Below are 20,256 nucleotides of genomic sequence, written 5' to 3' on the forward strand. Positions count from 1 at the left end.
TTCCCATAGAGCTAATGAATTTTGGCAACCGAGCTTTCGGACAAATATAGGCCCCAAAGTTCGAATTTCCAGACTAAATCGCTCGTTCCGAGCCACGCTACCCAATCTTGGAGGCTGGCAAAACTCTCCAGAAGATGGCACTTTTTCTTTTTTTCCGTCAGCACTATCATCATAATCTCTTCATCTGTTCTTTTTATTTTATTTATCTAAAGTTCTGGTTGCTATTTTGCTCGTGGTCCACTGAGCAGGTATGTCTCTGAGACATCGCATCTTTGTGTGTGTTTGTGTGGCTTCACATTTGTGTGATGAGCGCCACTTACTGTGCCTTCGCGACAGTCAAGTGATGCGAAGGAATGTGACTCGTTTCTTCAACCTCCATTGAACTCCGTTGGCAGAGATCAACACAGTGACGCTCTTGTAGACTGTATACAGAGATGCCACTTTTGTGCAATTCCAAGCAAGTCTGTTCACCTTCAAGCGTAGTATGAGACAGGACAGTATAAGAATTTTTTTTTTAGCCACTCTAAGCCTAATAAATTTTATTTTTGTGGCTGAATGAGTTTTTCAGACTGTTCGATTTTTCATACTTTATTTCGGTCATCGCGAGGTCCAGAAAATTGGTCAGCAGCTGTAGACGGTGTAGACAAAGAAAAAAAAAAAGGCATTGGCTAACAAAAGCTCATATTGTCGTTTGTTTGAGGAAGATCCTACTGTTTGTCTGTGACATGCCATTTCACCTATGAAAGTCTGCTGAAAGCATTATTTCGGTCTCTGCAGTGGATGGTACAATCTTTAAAAATTAAATTATGGGATTTTACGTGCCAAAACCACTTTCTGATTATGAGGCACGCCGTAGTGGAGGACTCCGGAAATTTCGACCACCTGGGGTTCTTTAACGTGCACCTAAATCTAAGTGCACGGGTGTTTTCGCATTTCGCCCCCATCGAAATGCGGCCGCCACGGCCGGGATTCGATCCCGCGACCTCGTGCTCAGCAGCCCAACACCATAGCCACTGAGCAACCACGGCGGGTGATGGTACAATCTTTGGGGCAAGGCATTGACTGCACGGATGTTTGTACTAAGGGCAGCTCATGATCACAAAAGGTTTTGCTTATTGCCTACATTATAGAAGTCATGTGAACATAGTCGGAGCTCTGAACATGGCAGCTGTGTTGTCCTAGCACTTCACTAAACACAACTTCACTAATCCCTCAGCTTGAGAGGAAAAAAAGGCATTTGATCTTATTCAACGAACATCTATTGTAAAGGTATTTTCCAGGCCTACCCATACAAACTGAGCTGTTATCAGCGCTGGCATACCAATTTAGTGTTCCCTTCAATAAGAGTAGACCATACTGTACACCTCAATTCCTGGGTACCAAAGTTACTGTACAGCTGTACTTCTTAAAACACCGCAGGAACTGTTCTGCGAACTGGCACCAGGCTGTGCTCACTAACGAGCTCCACCAATGATGGTGCCCTCACTTGGCCAGGGTGAAGTCCTGGTGCAGGCCGTCGAGCCAGTGCTGCCAGTGTTGAAGTCGGTGGCTGGGCTGGTGCCAGCCGTGCGGAGGGCCCTGCACCACGATGGCCGAGTAGGTGCCCAGCAGCTCCAGGGCCGTCTGCAGTGACTGGCGCAGCTGCTGCACCAGGGCCAGCAGCTCACCTTCGCTCTGCTCGCACTGCAGCAAAGACAAACAGAGAACAGTCAATTGCCAGATTTACTGATCGAGCCACAGGATTTAGGATGCATTCACAGCAGTGGTTGCCAGAGGTTGCACGACCAACCGAAAGTGATGACCAAGAAGCGACTCGCGGGGCAGATGCTCACGCCGACAAGACCCGCCTGTCACCCTACCAAAAACTCTTGTAAATTGTGCTGTCTATGTCTGCTCGCATTGCCACCAACACGTAAAATAATGCAAAAGGATAGAAAGTTGGGCGAGTTGGTACGGTAACATGATTTTGAATTGTAGTGTGAAGTGACACAGACAGAGACTAGAAGCAGACAGGACGCTCGTCCTGTCTGCTTCTAGTCTCCGTCTGTGTCACTGCATGCTACAATTACAGAGCATGTTAACGTAAAATATTTGTTAGCATATTCCGACATCCTGCTCCTGTGTCATGGATTGGTCCAGTAGCTGCGAGACTCAAGTTCTGGAGATTAAAAATTGCACAGCAGGTTAATGACCAAGCAGGGTTGCGATTTGTCCAGCGTAACCATTTCCAACCAACTTATTCACATGCCCCCCACAGCTCGCTGGTGTGAGTAGGCTTTCAATGTTCAAAAGCGAAACAGGGCTACGAGAGACTGGATATGATGGCCACCTTGCATTCTTTAACACGCACCTAAAGTTTCGTGCAAAAGCGTCCTCGCCTAAGAACTGTTTTTGTCCAAACACCCATTATCAAAAGGCACACACATCTCAATCACCCTGTCTACTTCAAGTGGCAAAATTCAACTGCAAATTCGAAGCGCCCCTGGAGCAGCATTTTGTGCTTGTTTTGGTGCAAAAGTCTTGCAATGGGAGACCGGGAACACCTGGCGAGTCAAGACTGCTCTACCAAAATCTGCAGAGCGTACCGCAAATTTACACAGGAACTTGTCCATTGAGGGCAACTCCAGAACCAGTTTAGCACTTGCACTTCCTTGCATCTCAACTCTAACGACAATGCTTGTGTTCCAATTTCAGATCTGGAGGCTGACAGAGGAACTTGCCCCTCATAACCGGTTGTTCTGCCCAGAATCATCTGCCGCTCGAACTTGTCCAAAGTAAACACACACCTGCTGGAGCAACTGAAGCTGCCCCGAGCTTTGCAGGAACTCCACCAGGGGTGCCAGCGACCCTACAGACTCGAGGGCGGGCTCAGAGGTCAACACCTGGCGCCACCTGTCGGGAGGCGTTCCCGATGACAGTGCTGACATGGCTGCCGTCTGCAATGCACTCCAGCGGCGACACTCTTCAAGCTTTTCCTGCAATGGCAACAACAGCGCAAGCATTTTTGTTAGGCTAGTTCAAAACAGCCTTATACGCACACTGCAGACAGTATCTGTTGTGTCGGCAACTGTTCAGAGGAACTAGTCCCAATGAACTGCACCTGGTACCACACCCTGGTGGCTTGCTATTGACTTGACTGACGCACTTTCACTAATGCTGTTGTTCCTATATTTTTATGGTTTCCATCAGCCACATTCACTACAAAATATGCATGCATATCCAAACTCTGATACATGTGTATTCAGTATCAGTACACCTAGAAATTTCAATAAACCAGCAACATGGCACTTCCTCTGTACCTGCCCATGAAATAACACACAAAATATATTTTTAAATATTTTTTTTCAGCCCTGTTAAGGTTTACAGTAAAGTGGCGTCTGCTGGTGTAGGATGAAAATCTCCCCCACAACTGCAAATCTAAGACAGGGAACAGTCTACCACAGATTGTGCCTAGGCTTGTTCCAGCTTCCTTAAAACTTGAAAGCCACTGCTAAAATTGTCCCAACTTTTTGTACAGTCACCAAGTGATACATTGGACACTGATAACCGGGACATGCTCGGTAATTTGGACAGCTTTGCGACACCGCCAATGGCCCCACAGACTTAATGTGTAAAGATGACCGCTATTTCGGACAGCCACCAGCTCTACACTCGATTATCCGGACTTCGTCCGTGGCTGTAGCGTACGCCGACTCTGGCACCATTATCTCCTCTGGCAACCTTGACGAGACATCAAGTATGGCGTTAGAAATTACACACTATGCTGTAATCCCCGAGGCCTTGCTTTGGGCGCAGCACTGCACCTTAGAGATTTAACTGCAAATGCCGATCTTGGAAGCTTTGCATGAATTGTGAGGTCGCATCAACATCGATATCATCACATCCTATTCCGGCACCACCGGGCATGGTTTCGCTCTTGTTTCTTGAGGTTGCCTTTTCGACAGCGTTCCGCCATTCTGTGCTTGTTTGTTTTGTCTGTGTTCCAGACAGTGCCCTGCTGGCTCCAAGAAGTCTTTCTCGTGAAGTTATCGACAGTCGGCGTCAAACGGCACCAATGGTGCCCTCGCAGTCTGGATGAGTCCGGCCCCACAACTGAAGAGCCTGAACTGCCACCTACCACAGTGAGCTCAACTGCGGACATCATTGATGACCTGCTGGGCTGCGGTGAGTCGACTCCTGCCGCCATCACACTTAAAGACTGCAGATGTTGACAGCACGGAGCCGTCGTGTGCCGAACTGAATGATGACTGAACAATTGAGCAAGTTCTCCCACCCTCAAGCTGCGACTCTAACTTGGATGATGAGAATGTGCGGTGTGCTCTGGAGCCTTCAGATGTGGATCTGACTCAAGCTTTTGCAGTCCTTGCATCGGCGTACAGAGACAACACAACACCGGCAGAAATACAGGTGGACTTGGTTACACGTAAGCGGAAGTGCATGCAGCAATGAATCCATCACTTCGTCCTTGCACAGGGGCCTTAAAGCATAAATAAAATCTTTTTGGGATACATTAGCTTTTTCGGACATTCTACAGTTCGGACTTCTTTACGTTCTACGTGGAGTCTGAATTATCGGTCGCCTACTGTACTAACAAATTTTTTATTAAAAACACTTCACTTTTTCTTTTTGGTATCTATATACTTTCTATGGCGAGAAATACAGCTGAACAAGTCCTAATTTTTCATGATATGGAATGCTCTTTGGGCTTTCTGGGGAAAGCATTTTCGCGTTTGTTTTCTGTGGCTGTGCGCACGAATACCCATCTTTTCCAGTAATAAACCGAGCGAGCCCGCTCACCAGCAGTGCCCGCAGTGCCGAGTCCCGCGCCCCCTGGACGAGCGCCCACTCGCGGTAGCGTGCGGGCAGCGAGAAGAGCGGGTGGTCCTTGCCCTCGGACGCCAGGGCCTCTTCCAGGATCGTCTGCTGGGCACACGCCTCGCCCAGGCTCTGCTCCGCCGCATGCACACAACCCTGCCGCCGTGGGAGAGAAACAAAGGACGCAAATTTAACTTTTGGAGTTTTGAAAGCCTAAACCCATTATCATATTACGAGGTATGCCGTGGTGGAAAACTGCAGATTGAATTTGGCCACTTGGGTTTCTTTAACTCGACAACAGTATATGACAAGATAACTTGCCGCCGCAACGAACATTCTTCGGGGCCGATAATGAGCCAACTTGTGAGTTTCTGGCAATTATTGCCCGTATGCACGTGTTCAATTTCTTGTAATTTTGCCAGGCAAATAATACACAGTGACCTCCACCAACATTTTCTTTTTTTTCGCACATCTGAAAATGTTTTGGGAATTTGTCACGGCAGTTAAGGGGTTAAAGTGCACTCTATGGACCCTGCACGAGTGTTTTTGCATTTCGCCCCTATCAGAATGTGGCCGCGGTGGTTGAAATCGATCCTACGATCTCAAGTTCAGCAGGGCCATGCCATAGCCACTGAGCTACCACACGCCAGGCAAACAAGGGATATGGTTACTTTTACAGTACTTGCAACAAAAGTATTGCTGTCGTCTAGACGAGTTGGTATGACGGCACAATTAGAATAGATCATGATTGGGATGCAATTTACAGTGCAAAATACAATTCGGACAAAGAAAAGATTAGGTGACACAGGCACAACTCACAATTAACATTTTGCTGAAGATTCGCTGACAGATTACACCCACAGTAATCACATTGTACAAAAGAAATGACAAAAGCAGCGAGCAAGAAAAGTAATTTTGGGTTTAACATTCCAGAACAACACTGAGACTATGAGAAACACTGTTATGAAGGGTCGCCGATTCTTGCTCTAATTTTTAATGTTCACTGAGCTCTCTGCAACCATGTATATGTACATTTAACTCTTACTGGAACATGACCTTCTTATCAGCAGTAGAATACCATAACTGCCGATCCATCGTGGCAGATTACTGCATCAATGCACTTAACCACCACCGCATCAACTGCCGGTTGAGAACAAAAAGGAAAGAAAGGCAGCCCTGGCGACGGTTCAATCTTACAAGCGTGCCCACCTGTGCCTGCTGCCAATCGCGGAGCAGCCCGGCCGTCTTGTCCAGCGCGTCGGCCAGCAGCCTGCGGTTGTGCGCCCAGGGCTGGGCCGTCTCCCGGATGCGGATGGCCAGCAGGGCGCTCGCCATGTCCCGCTCCAGGCGCGACGCGGGGGAGCACACGCCGGTGTTGCTGTCCCAGTCGACGAGCGGGTCGTACACAAAGGCCTCCAACAGGGTCAGCAGGGTCTCTCGACCACGACGCAAGACCTTCAGCACCTGGAAGAAGGCAACACGACTAAACATGTAACGATGCTGTCTCCCCCAAAAGACATTTCACAAAAAAGCCTGCAAATGGACAGGGCAGGTGCATGACCTTGGCGACACAGCCATAAGGTCTCTTATGCGTATGTGGCTGGACACTTACGAGTTGCATACCAGTTGAAATTGTCCGTGCACTTTCCTTTACCAGTTTTTTTAGTTACAGTGGCTCATTACATTGCTTAAAGGGCCCCTCACCAGGCCACACAACAAATTTTGGTTATACGCTGGAAGTTGTTGCGTGTCCTCTAGGAAGCATTCTGCTGCAGAAGTTTTTCAAATTGGCTCACTAATAACCGAGACAGAAATATTTCAGTGCCACATACCCATGATTTCAGGAGGCGAGCTCCACTGCCAAGCGAGACACTCTCTCCATCTGCCCCATCTAGCCTCCACAAACAAAATTCCTTCCATGCGTTCTTCCATACCGGAGCTCGAGGATCGCGTGTTGCATACATCACGGGCCCCACCTTCATTTTTTTTCTCCTTGCTTTTTTTGTGGCGTGGCGCATTTCCGCTGACGTCGTCGCATGCGAGCTGTTGTGATTGTCTTGTTTTGTGCAGCGCACAATTTTGCGCACTCTACACGAGGACAACTGACTAGCGATATAAGTCAGTGCTACACAAATACTGAGGCAAACACAAGCGGATCACAGAACATGATCCAGCGCTGGAACATGGTAGAAAACGACATAGTTTCGGTGTGTGCGTGGGCGACTACACAACGCGGGAACAAGCAGACGAAACGGAAGTACATCTCTCTTGCTGCGGTGCAAAGTAAGACAAATACACACAGACATTAGGTTTGTGTGTATTATTATTTCTAAGCTTTAAGTCATCTATTCAAGCAACATATTACACAAATAACAGATGTTGCCTTGAATAATTCTCGACATCGCGTGTCATCATGAGCGACATTATAGCACAAACACGTGTATGTAGGCATGCTAGCATGTGTACGTCACCCTCCGGCTTGGAGCGCAGCGGCCGCGAGGAGAAGGGCAAACAGCGTTAGGTTTGAAATTTCAGATCTTTCCACGGCACATAGCTATGTAATACTTTGCAGATACGATTGTTATCACATATTGTATGCCCTGCACTTGTCAGCTCAAAATGGCCAGACCTGGTGAGGGGCCCTTTAACAAGTAGGCAGTGACCCAGAAGTTGCCCCTGGCAGCTCGAGGTTACCTACAGTTATCAATTGTTAAGTGTGCCTTAGATTTGCTGGCGATCACTAAAATCCCACAGAACAAACACATGGCAAGAGGTAGCAGCAGTAGATTGTAAACTTATGGCCCTTATCTACAGCAGTAGAGTGCAAACTTATGGCCCTCATCTACGTCTGGTCTATGTTGGTAAACAGTAGCAGACCTAGAGCAAATGAAACACACATACGAAAGACTGGCACGGTGCTTATCATGTACACCTATCCTGCGTACCTTTTAACACGATAGCGTTAAGGGCCTCGTGTAGCAGAAAATCCGGTTTCGGCATGGGCGTTGGCACCCGCGGCCGAGAAAATCATCTTGAACCATGCATATTCTATGTGGCACACATATCTTGCTACTCATACAAGTTGCTCATACCTTGCCTTACTTTCTTTACAATGTTATTCCTCGGAATTTTGACAATGGCAGCCCACAAACAAATGCCATGAAACAAAATACTGACAGCGTTTGCCTTTTATGTTAAATCTTCTCTACCTTAAATATCAAAAGTGCAAAGCAATAACAGAAGATCGTCCACGCATGAGGTCGCATTTCTACTACAAAGCTCACCTTCATGCATAGATTCCGGTGCCAGCGTTTCCCGGTAAGCATTACGGTTACGTATAAGCTGCAGTTGCCCAGAAGTGTCAGAAGCAGTCAGGGATCTTTGAACGCTATCGTGTTCCACTCTTAAAGGCGAAGCTTAAGTGTACTCCAAATTTTTTGCATGTGTTAAATAAAAGCTACTTTTCAATTGGTGCGTGCCCTTTTCATTGTGTCAAGTTCCTTATCAAAGAAGGCAGCATTAACTGGAGTTGAAAATATCAGCACAAGTTGGCTTCTCTGTTCCATCCAGCAAAGCTACTCTAACATCAAAAAATAAGAATCTAAGATGTCTTATTTCTAATCGCCTTTGTTAGGGATATCACTAACTACCTCCCAACACAAGTGCCACTAGTGACATGAGTCAGCACTACTGCTGACTGGCTGAAGCGCCACATCGAATCTTTTTATTGTTCGAGTTCGACTCGTGTCAAACCAAGACACTTCTGTTCACAGTCTCAAATGCCAACCATTAAGTCATTACTCAGAGAAGAGGCCACACACAGCTAGAGCGCACAATTGTATGATTTGAAGCTAACATGGAATTCTTAAAACTGGCTCGAGATAGGTATTCATCTTACAGTACACTTAAAGTAGACTAAGATGAACATAATAATCAATAATAATAATAATAATAATAATAATAATAATAATAATAGACAATAATAAGAGATAAAAATAATAAGGGGAACATAAAGGGACCCAAGAAATCCGTCTTGTTTCATCACAAGTTCACTTCAACACAAGTGCACAGTCAACAAAAGGCTTGCAATGCAGGCCCTGGCACGTGAAACTGACGCTACTGACCTGCTCGCAGGCAAGGCGGAACTGTCCCTCGACCCCGGTGACCCCGAGTGCAGCCTCGATGTTGGGGGTCATGCGGAAGGGCACCTTCTCGGGGACTCTCAGGTTTTTGCCTTTCTCAAAGCACACATTGTAGTCGATGTGCACCACCTGCAACAACAAAGCGAGCAGGAACATGGTAGAGGTTCAAACGCTTGCAAACAGCGTTGTGAGCTCATCACCTAAATCTTAAAACGATATGCAAACACGAAGTGCAAAAGGCATCTACGGTAGCTAACGAGGCTCAGCTACCATGAAACTGTAGGTGCGAAAAGCTAAACCAGCCATATAAACATTTTCAACTTGTGCATAATTTGTGCTTCCTGATCCCTTCACTCATCAATCACATCAGAAGTCACACAACAAATGATTTGGCTCATTGCAGCCTTATTGCCACATTTTCCCCCGTATAACCTGCACCCTCAATAGCAACAGCCAGGAAAGAAAAAAATATACATATAACCCGTGGAAATAACTGCATGCAATGCTCAAATGCTTGCAAAAACAATTTACATTTGCAGATGCACAACTCGTCTACGTAGCATCTTCAGCCAGCAGCTCTGTTCCCTCCCTCTTCAGCGATGCTGATAAAGATGGATTTACATGACAGACGTGATTGCGGACAAATCAGTCACGTGACATCTGACATGGACCGGATCACATCATAGCTAGCATTCACACGACAGAAGATCACAGCGCAGGGGGAGCAGCCCTAATACTGGCAATGGTAACGGAGCAAACGCGACTGAGTCAAAAATCCCAACAGTTATTTCGCTCTTCGTCATATCGCGAAGCATCTCGCATGGACTGAGGGACTGCCGCAGGAATGTGTGACGTATGAGTTCGCCGGCGCCAAGTGCACCATTCGTTATACACAAAATTCCGAACCGCAAAAAGGAGGAGAATGGACGAGCATGAAAAAAGGGAGAAGGGAGCTTCAACTGGCAGTGGTGGGAAGTGTATCTTCTTTCCCTTTGCACTCCCTCCGTTAACTCTCATTAGACCACCACTTATCTGATATACACATCCCGTGGCCTGCCTAACTCAACCGCAATTGGAACACTAGCAGCTCCCCTCTATTCTCTAACACGGGCTAGAATATCCACAGGCCCTTAAAGTTACGCCAGTCATTTTCCCAACATTTCAAACCATGCAACAGCAGACGTATGCATGTCCACACGGGGTGTGCTTTCCCACCCACCTCTCCGGTGCGCAAGTCGAGCAGCATGTTGTCCAGATGTCGGTCACCGAGGCCGATGACATATCCGACGGTGGACATGACGGCCGTTGAACGGTTGAAGGCGCAGGTGACGCGCCACCAGTGCGGGGCGCTGGCTGCCGCACACCACAGCTCCCGGGCCACCAGGTCCTTGGGAGTCTCGGCCATGAGCGCCTGAAGCGTGCTCACCAGGACGCCCACTGGCCACTCCCGGCGATTGTCCAAGTTTGTGATGCCCTGCACGAGGGAGTCGCAAGTTGTGCGACAGGTTGCCTTGCACTTGGAATTGCAGAAGAGTGCTGCCTCATAGGCAAACTCAGCTCCTCGAAAACAAACTTAGTACTACATTGGATCTCATTGTTGCCAACACATAAATAGCTACTTTATATCCTATGTTTGTTATAAGCATATATTTGTTCCCCTTTCACAGCGAGATTTACTTTATTGCATTCAGTAATTATATCCGTGTGCACTGTACAGCTAAGCCTCGATATAACAATGTTGATAAAATCGGCACTTTGTTATATTGAAATTTTGCTACCCTGAAATTCAACTTTTTGCGCAAAGTACAGTTGCCAACCAATTATTTTTGCGCGGAATGTGTTCCAAAAAAAATGTCTGAATAATCGAGCAGTCCGAAAAAACGAATTTCAATAACAAGAAATAAGAAAATATGGTCAACACACAATTTTCTGGATGCCTGATTATTCAGACATGCCTGATAATTTGGAATCCTTCGTGGCGCTGTCAGGTGCCCCATAGAGCCAATGTATAAAAATGCCAGAAGTTTCGCACGCTCAAACCCTTCGCCGTCCAATTTTCCGGACTTTTTACCCCTAACTGCTGGTCCAAAGCAGCATCCATCGCCACAATTTCGTTTATCTCGCAGCCTCGAACCACCACTCTCGCTTGCTGATCCGCTAGCCATAGCCGGCAACAGCACTGCGGCCACCATATCGTATTGAAACCTCAAACCAGTGCTCTTGTACGCCAATCTACTAGCAGCCATAGCCACCCATCGCTATGGCTATAGCCTTTTGTGTTTATCCACATGTTTTTTAGTTAGCTTTGAAATAGGTTGTGTGATCGTGTTGTGCTGCTGTGCGCTCTTATCAACGTTAGCTTTGAGGCTTCCGGCTGTTTGGTGCTGTGCTTTTTATCCAGCAGATTCACCGGTGACAGCGATGGTGCACTGCGCTTTCGTCACCTTCACCAACTTTGTATTCAACAACCTGCAAGCTGCTGGCGTTTCGCTTCCAACCAGGATAACTTTTGAAGGACTCCTCAACGCTGACAAAGATCTCGAAATCTGTGCGGAGTAAACCGGTGATGAAATCGTCCGTCAAGCAATGACGGATTTGGCTGACTGACACCGAGAACGAAAAGCCAGCGCCTGCACAGCCGACGAGCTCAGAGTTGACGCAAGCACTTATGATGCTGTCATCAGTGTAGAAGTGATATGACCCTGGCTGAAATCGAAGCAAACATAATCGCATGCAAGTGGAACACCACGAAAAATGAGGATTTCTTTCGTGCTGCTGAAGCAGTAACAGGCAGCGTTGACCCAGCTCAATATAGTGCCAGCGACATTGACAACACCCGCTGCTGGATTTTATTTTTTTATTTCTATAAACGGCCGAGTTGTGCAAGTCCTATACTCTGTCCTTGACCCTCTCCATCAGAAAAATACCTACAAAATTATGCGTTTTCTGCATGCATTCAATTTTTTGGGCAGACCGATTTTTCGCATGTTTTCGCAGTCCCTTGGGAGTCTGAAAAATTAGATGTTGACTTCGTAAATTTTATCAAGCTTGAGAGCCGGCGACCACCATGACACAAAAAAAAAAAAGAGACGTCTTCAGACATGAAAAAAATGCCTTCACAATGTTTGTATGCTTTACCGCATAACACAGATGTATTGCGGTGACGCTAACTTGGAAAAATTGTAAAGCTGAAAGAAACCGGCCGCCATTGTGCCCTAGACCCTTGCCCATCTTTCTTTCTAAAAAATCGGGTGCACATTAGATTTCTATGTCAGTTTTCTGCTCTATGTGGGTGTGTGTTTGATTCGGGGGTGTGTCAGAACAAAGCAAATATGCTGTCACAGGAATCAGTGGAGTGTTTTGGCGTTTTTTCTGCATCTGGTTTAATTCGACTCGCCGGATAATGTCATCAATTTCGACGGTCTTGTTAACGTCGAATGAACAGAAGTCGACTGTACTGCAGCTATGATGAGAAATGGCCTGAACACTTTGATGAAAGCGTTGCCTGGCAGAGTGTGGATAACTTGGCTACATGAGGAACTCCCTTCCTCCTCTTTGACTGTGATTTTGGTGCCGTGCATGGACTGCTCGCATTCCAATTGGAAATGCTCTGTGGGACTAAGAGAGCTCCCATTCCCCTTTGGAAAGCAACACCAGCATGGGCAAACATGACCACTCAGAAATGAATTATAGCACCCTAAAGAAACTGCACCGGTGCACACGGGAAAACCCTGGTGCAAGGATGATTGGATGAGCTCAGGAAAACCAGTTTCGTTTGTTGAGGATGCCATTAGGCGCTAAGTGTTGGAAATGGGTGAACACCTGGTAACCTTGTGTAGCGAGTTCGACTTCGATTCCTGAGAATTCCATTGAAGAACAGCATTCCACTGAGCAATAAATGACTTTTTTTATGTCTGCAGTGTGTGCTTTCATGCTAAGACAGTGCAAACCACACAGCATACACACTGTATGCCTGCCATGTTGTTGACAACAGAAGCACTGCCAATGTGCTTCCTGCTTCCAACTCCTCTGAGAGTGGCTGAATGTTTGGCATCAGCAAGCTTTGTCTGGCTCTAACCTAGAGTAGGGTAAGCATTGCTACAACCCAAGTCAAAGGGCGGTAAGAACCAGCTAATGCAGACCTTATTCTGAGCTTTAGACTGCTGCCACAGTAACAAGAGCGGGGAAGCTAGGAGCATATGGGCTTCACCGTTGAACTGTTCAGACACTGTAAAGCACCCAGTAAAAAGCAACTGGGGAACAGGCTAATGCGATTCCACAGTACCCTTACCTGCTCCTTGAGCAGCGGTGTCAGTTTGCCGTAGAACAGCTCCGAGGGTCTCAGCACAGAAGCGGCCTCACGCTGCTGCCAGCGCTTGTAGAGGGCGAACAGCGGGGTCACCCCGTCCAGCCACTGGATGAGCCCCGAACGGGAGCCCAGGGGGGTGACCGCGTAGTGGCGGGCCCTCGGGGCGCTGGCCCCCGTGGCCCCCCGTGCCAGCAGGCTGTTGCAGATGCTCAGCAGCTGCATGATGCGCTCGTCCAGGTGCAGGTCCTCCATACCCTTGAAGAGGAACGTGTATCGCTGGCCGTCCGAGCCCTGGATAGAGTGCAGAGAAAAATAATAGAGAAGCTTGACAGGGTGTCTGCCAAGTTGACACTTCCAGATTCCCCGGGTTTTCCAGGTCTTCTCCGAGTGCCTTTGCGAAATTCTCCGAGTGACACAGAACTTTATTTAATCTTAAGATGGGCTGATACCATGTTGCCCGATGCTGTCACTCTCTAAAAGCATGTTAAAGAATGAAAAAATGACTAAATCCAGTTTGAATAGCAAGGAGTAGTGTCTATTTTATTCAAAAAGAAAACAGAAGAGAGGGATCAGTAAAATGCACAGCAAATAAAATATATTCTAAAATATGGTAATACCCACTGCAAATCGAGTCGAATGTCTTCAATTACAAAGAGAAAGGAGATGCATACAGAAGCGAATATTTTTGAATATGAGCTATTTCTATCGACTGATGGCAAGCTCATTGGTATGAGGCCTGAACTTTGTCACAAATGAGATTCTTCCTTAGCACCTGGAAAGTCAACCTCAACTGTCCTGACATATCCTCAGCCTGCGCAGAACGACTCAGTGTTGAGTTTCACTGCTTTGAAGAGTTTGTTTTGGTTGATGTTGGATGAGGGACACCTGCATCTCGGCATCAGCGAACACTTTGTTTTTTGAGCTCAAGCTCCTTCAAAGTAGCGGCAGCATGCTCCGTTTCCTGTTCATACCTCACTGCGGCGGTCCTTTCTGTTCTCATACTCCTTCCACAGCGCATTAGCCCCAAGGACCATTAGAAGCATCTTCTTGGTCAGTTGCACAGTCAACGTCTGATATTTCGGATTTTCTAGGGGCCGCAAAAAACGTCCAAAAGATCAGGCAGTCCAAAAAAAATGTCTGCATGCCTTTTAGTGCCACCAAGGGTTCAAATCGCCACGGGCACAACTGAAAAAGCTGCGAAGGCCTGCCAATACACTTACTAGGCATAGCGGTGCTTGCACTCTGACAGGAGACGGCAGGTGCATGCATGTATAATTAAGGAATACTGTGTCCCGGGACAAGTGCCCATTCCTACGATTGTTAAGCTTCACCGCAGTACTTTGCGTATGGTTCACCACGCAATACTGTCGTAGTTAGGCGAAGCTGACTTTCGGGAACCGGTATTCGAAGCCATTGGCGAGGATCATAAAGGCAGTCGGTGCCATTGCTGATAGCGGCGAATTATTTCAATGAAAAACATGGCACCGGACGGCAAGAAGCTTAAAGCGAACGTCGAAGCAGCTAGGCCTAGGGTTGCCGCGGTGGTGGTTACAGCTGCCAGTGGATTTGCGTGCAAGAGCACCGGTTCGAGGCTGCGAGATAATCAAAATGGCGGTGCTGGTGGCTTTGATTAATGCTGTTTTGGTCCTGTAATCACGGCAAAATGTCCACGCAAAAAATGACATGGCGAAGGGTTTTTGAGTCAGAAATTTCAGACGTCTTTTACACTGACTTTATTGGGTACCGTGGTAGTGCCACGAAGCCGGCCGAATTATCGCCATGTCCGAAAAATCGAGCATCCAGAAAATCGGTTGTTGACTCTACACTGGAAACACCTCCAGCTGACGACAAGCCGTCAACGACAATTCATTATGATTCCTCTGTGTTACTCGAGCCAGCATTAGCACGACTTCCATACCCTTTCAATAAAATTAGAGCTAGTTTTCCCTGATAGAAGCACCAATTCCCTGAGCTTCCCTTAGTATTTCCAGACTATTTAAAATCCCTGAGAATTCCCGGTTTTCCTAGTTGGTAGACACCCTGCTTGAGCAATATGTACGGGGCCACCCACACTTAGGGAGAACACCTCATTAGCATTCGAACACTCACAGCAACTACTACTTGAAAGATTACAACTTGAAAGCCAGAAAGATTATCCACCACAAATAGATACAGTGGAACTTTGTTGCAGCGAAGTCCCATCCAACACGGAAATATCTTTGTTACACCAAATAATAATTAAGCATTTACATGCTATACAGGGATCAGGTTTGTAGAAAAAAAACAAAGAAATTGCTTCCAATAGCGGCTTTTTAGCTCTTCAATGTGGTGGAATACAGAATTAAATAAAGATGTATTTTTCAATTAAGACCAAGATGCCCGTGATAGCAAATAGAGAACAACAGAGGAGTGGCACAAAAAAAAGGAGAAAAGAAATGCCCCACCTTTGTGTATTTATTAAGGGGAGACGCTCCTCAGAAACCTTTTTTTTTAAATATTAACGCTAGACAAATGAAAATTGTACCACTTATATAGCTTGATATCCTCATTCCAAATCTGTTTTTAGTTTTAGGATAGCTTGATGCTTTCATGTCCTAAGTGCCATGCATAAGTGAAAAACAGTGCATGTTTGTGCAGCTACTGGACCTAGCAGTTGGCATGATATAGCAGTGCAAAATGGCTTTTCTTGTCCCTAACACTCCACTGAGTGCTAATAACCAAGATGATGCAATTCCCTTGACAGGCAACATTTTGAGAGAATTTCATACCTGATGCTTCATTTTCAGTGACTGGTACCCAAGGGTATTGAACATTTCCATTCTTAAAAATCAACTGGTTGCACTAAAATATATATCAGTGCATTCTACACATCTTAAAGATGATGCACACCAAATTTGGTCTTGATTGGACCACAATATGTACATCAAATGTCGTGCACAAAATCCATGTTTGGCCAAAAATATGAAGCTGAGAAAAACACGATTTAAAGTTATAAAAGTTCTTTATTTGTGTTGTAGCGCTGAAATCTATATAAATATTGCACATAATGCAGGCCAGGATATCTAGATCCAGTGCACTACTTTAGAATTCACCTGCGCCATATGTCGTTCTCTCATAGAGTCTTCGTGAGCACCATGCTGACCCACTTCCTGCGCTGTTACTTTCCGAGCCAACTCCCCACTGCTCTTGTAGCAGCGAGGTGCACTTTCTTTGTTATGGCGGTGAACGATTTATGGTGCATCGGTTTTGGTAAACCAAGAACTGCACAAAATCGGACGAGTTGATTGTGTACAGCTCTAAAAGCGCGCGCCGCAACCACTGCCTTGATATTCACGGCGAAACTCTCTCTTGGGCTGGCCGAAGGGCGCGCTCCACCGTTAGCGTCGTCTACCGGAGATGCACCCGCGTCTCCCCTTAAGGGGAGACGCGGGTCGAAAAACGGCGATTTTCATCAGAAAAGTCAGTTTCATGTTTTTGACTGTTTCAGCAAGATTGATCCCTCCTCTTTCACATATATAGAAATCAGAGCCGTAAATGATTGGGAAATTATAAATAAACTCGGTGAAAGCACCCGAGGTGGCGAGAAAAGGTGCAAATCTGGCCCATTTTCCAGCGCGTGATGCGTCAAATCGCGGCGTCGCAAGCTATTGGGCTTGTGCAAGGCAATAGGCCTACGCTTTTTCTCTCCGAGGTCGGCTTTGCCGCGTCACAATCTCCCCGGGAAGTAATAATAAAAACAACATTTCACCGCCAAAACCGAGCGCTTTCGCTGGCTTTCTAAATCACGTGGTGCGATTCCGGCCACGCCATTGGCTGCTACCGCGCAACGCGGCCGCAGGTTGTCTGCTCTCTCTGCGACGCGCCGCTCTCTCGACGTGTTCCCAGGCTTTCAGGCATTTTTCTGCTCCTTGTTTCGATGAATCCCGTGAAGAAACGCGATTTTCGATCTCGAAAGTATCGGCGAAGCACAAGTTCAAGGGGACTCGCCGCAAAGTCAAGCGGCGTGCAATGGAGACGTCCGCGGCAGCTAAGCCTAACCTAGGTGACGGCGACGCTTTTGACGGTTCAGAGCCGGCCGGCAGCTCAAGTTTCGTTGACAGTGCAGACGAATTCGTCAGTGCATCGGAGAAAAAGTAGATAATCTTCGACAATCAAGATAGGAGCGGCGAGGAGACGGCAAGCACCTTTATCTGCGAGATCGGCGTCGGGAACGTGAGCGCCGCGGCAGGTCCGGCGTGCGGACGGCGCGACCTTTTTATCCGTGAGTTGGCCAAAAAACGGAAACGACTCACGTCATTTTTGGGGTTGTGTTGCAACAATGCAGCGTGTACCACGTCCGTTATCTCGTCAACGTATTCGTCGCGGCGTGCATCTCCGGTAGACGACGCTAGCGGTGGAGCGCGCCCTTCGGCCAGCCCAAGAGAGAGTTTCGCCGTGAATATCAAGGCAGTGGTTGCGGCGCGCGCTTTTAGAGCTGTACACAATCAACTCGTCCGATTTTGTGCAGTTCTTGGTTTACCAAAACCGATGCACCATAAATCGTTCACCGCCATTACAAAGTAAGTGCACCTCGCTGCTACAAGAGCAGTGGCTGAACTTGGAGTTGGCTCGGAAAGTAACAGCGCAGGAAGTGGGTCAGCATGGTGCTCACGAAGACTATGAGAGAACGACATATGGCGCAGGTGAATTCTAAAGTAGTGCACTGGATCTAGATATCCTGGCCTGCATTATGTGCAATTTTTATATAGATTTCAGCGCTACAACACAAATAAATAACTTTTATAACTTTCAATCGTGTTTTTCTCAGCTTCATATTTTTGGCCAAACATGGCTTTTGTGCACGACATTTGAGGTACTTATTGTGGTCCAATCAAGACCAAATTTGGTGTGCATCATCTTTAAGATGTGTAGAATGCACTGATATAGATTTTAGTGCAACCAGTTTATTTTTAAGAATGGAAATGTTCAATACCCTTGGGTACCAATCACTGAAAATGAAGCATCAGATATGAAATTCTCTCAAAATGTTGCCTGGCAAGGGAATTGCATTATCTTGGTTATTAGCACTCAGTGGAGTGTTAGGGACAAGAAAAGCCATTTTGCACTGCTATATCATACCAACTGCTAGGTCCAGTAGCTGCACAAACATGCACTGTTTTTCACTTATGCATGGCACTTAGGACATGAAAGCATCAAGCTATCCTAAAGCTAAAAACAGATTTGGAATGAGGATATCAAGCTATATAAGTGGTACAATTTTCATTTGTCTAGCATTAATATTTAAAAAAAAAGGTTTCTGAGGAGCGTCTCCCCTTAAGAAAAATTCAGTACACAGAGGTGCTATAGCTAAAGTAACTTAAGGCAGACACTGCTAGGATGGAAAGGTCAACGAACCTGGAAGCTCAACTTCTTGGGCTTGGTTTTTGTGGGCAGCACAGCTATGGACGACTGGACAGCTGCTATGCGGACATTCCCAGAACATCCTGGCATAGGTACCTGTAAATAGTGCGGTGGAAAGGCATTGGTGAATATGAACGAGGGGACATCACACACACCGAATTCCTTTGAGACTGTGATGCAGTGCTCTCTGGCACTCACACTGGCAGAGCACCCAGATCATGTGAAGCATGAGAAGACGAGCGAGTGCATCCGATGCTCAACACAGTGCCGATGTTCTACGTCCCAAAGCTGTACTACACGATGGTTTATTAATTATTAGAGACTCCCAAAATTTCCCCATTTTTAAGGACTGATTCCCTGTGAACAGGTCCTATCGCAATATCAGCAGCATTCAGCAATATCAGCATTTCTGCTTTCTTCTACAGTAAATTAGTTATCCATGTTTTTGAGTTGCAGGTAGGCAAGGCCATAGAAATGAGTCTATATGAAGTACAATATTTCTTGGAAAGGAAGTTGAGTGTACTTTTGTTTTCCTCCATGCGACACATTATTGCTGGCGTGCGGAAAAGAAATCACGGAGGCACCGGCAGCAAAGCATTATTGTCAAGACAGCGCCCATGTGAGAGATGTCGCCAGAGGCTCTGAGTCTTTCTCGCCATCATCAGTACAGTAAAAGCTCGTTAATTCGAACTCGTGGGGGACTGAAAAATTGTTCGAATTAAGCGGAGTTTGAATTAACGAGCAGGCGGCAAAAAAAAAAAAAAAAAAAAAAAGATGGCCATTGCATTTGGCTGCTAGGGCCGAAGCCAAAATAGCCATATCTGGGATCGTCATCGAGGAATACGCACTACTACTCTTTGAGGTCGGCGATTGCGGGTATTAAAATCATGCGAGTCCAAACACCAAAGGAAATAAAGATATCCAATAATCAATTTATGCGCCTGGAACTAATGATAAATGTACCCACGTGAGCGTCAGGCTTAATGATGAAATATGACACTATTTATGCTTCAAAAACATGTTTATTAACAAAAGAATAATGATCGAAGCATAACGAGCAAGCTCATGCAAAATGCGACAAGAAAAGACTACTCGTGCATTCCACCGATCGCAGCCGCCGCAGCGCAACGAAAACCTGAAACGGCTTGCTCCGGAGCATCGGCGGCGGCGGCGCCCGCGCGTCAGAGAAAACCTGCTACGGCATGCGCCGGAGAGTGGTGTGCAGCGAGCGATGAGCGAGCGCGGCTTCGGCCGCTTATCTGTTATTTCTGCCAGCGTCCGCTGCGGCGTACGCGGTTGTTGCGACGCGCGTCTTTTCTTTTCTTTCTTTCCTCTTATCTTTGAACTCTCCTCTATCTGCACGCGGCAGCGGTGATGGCTCGGCCTGAGCCAATCGGCAGGCCCGTGCACTTTCCTTTTCGTCCTTTCCTCAGTCGCAACAACAACAACGCCGGAGGCTCCAGCAAGGAAATTGGCGGCTCGCCTCGTGCGTGCAAAAATGCGCGCTGGCTTATTTATTCTCGTCGCTGTGCATATTAAAAAAAATTTCAATGCATTGTACTCGTTACGAGGCGACTTCTATTTACGAGA

At 46.8% G+C, this 20,256-nt stretch overlaps 1 protein-coding gene across 2 annotated transcripts in view; it reads right to left on the reverse strand.

Moving 5' to 3' along the window:
• nonC (serine/threonine-protein kinase Smg1) overlaps positions 1–20,256 on the reverse strand; it is a 130,767-nt gene that overhangs the window by 40,271 nt on the left and 70,240 nt on the right. For both annotated transcript variants that reach the window (XM_055069804.2, XM_055069803.2), the window contains 8 exons: positions 18,661–18,762; positions 13,249–13,557; positions 10,177–10,431; positions 8,940–9,086; positions 6,025–6,279; positions 4,798–4,971; positions 2,787–2,975; positions 1,487–1,683 (listed from right to left, as the gene is read on the reverse strand). In XM_055069804.2, coding sequence (XP_054925779.1) covers positions 1,487–1,683; positions 2,787–2,975; positions 4,798–4,971; positions 6,025–6,279; positions 8,940–9,086; positions 10,177–10,431; positions 13,249–13,557; positions 18,661–18,762 — 1,628 coding nt within the window. The remainder of the gene's footprint in view (positions 1–1,486; positions 1,684–2,786; positions 2,976–4,797; positions 4,972–6,024; positions 6,280–8,939; positions 9,087–10,176; positions 10,432–13,248; positions 13,558–18,660; positions 18,763–20,256) is intronic.

This window comes from Dermacentor andersoni, chromosome 8 (assembly GCF_023375885.2).
Source record: "Dermacentor andersoni chromosome 8, qqDerAnde1_hic_scaffold, whole genome shotgun sequence".
Lineage (NCBI taxonomy): Eukaryota > Metazoa > Arthropoda > Arachnida > Ixodida > Ixodidae > Dermacentor > Dermacentor andersoni.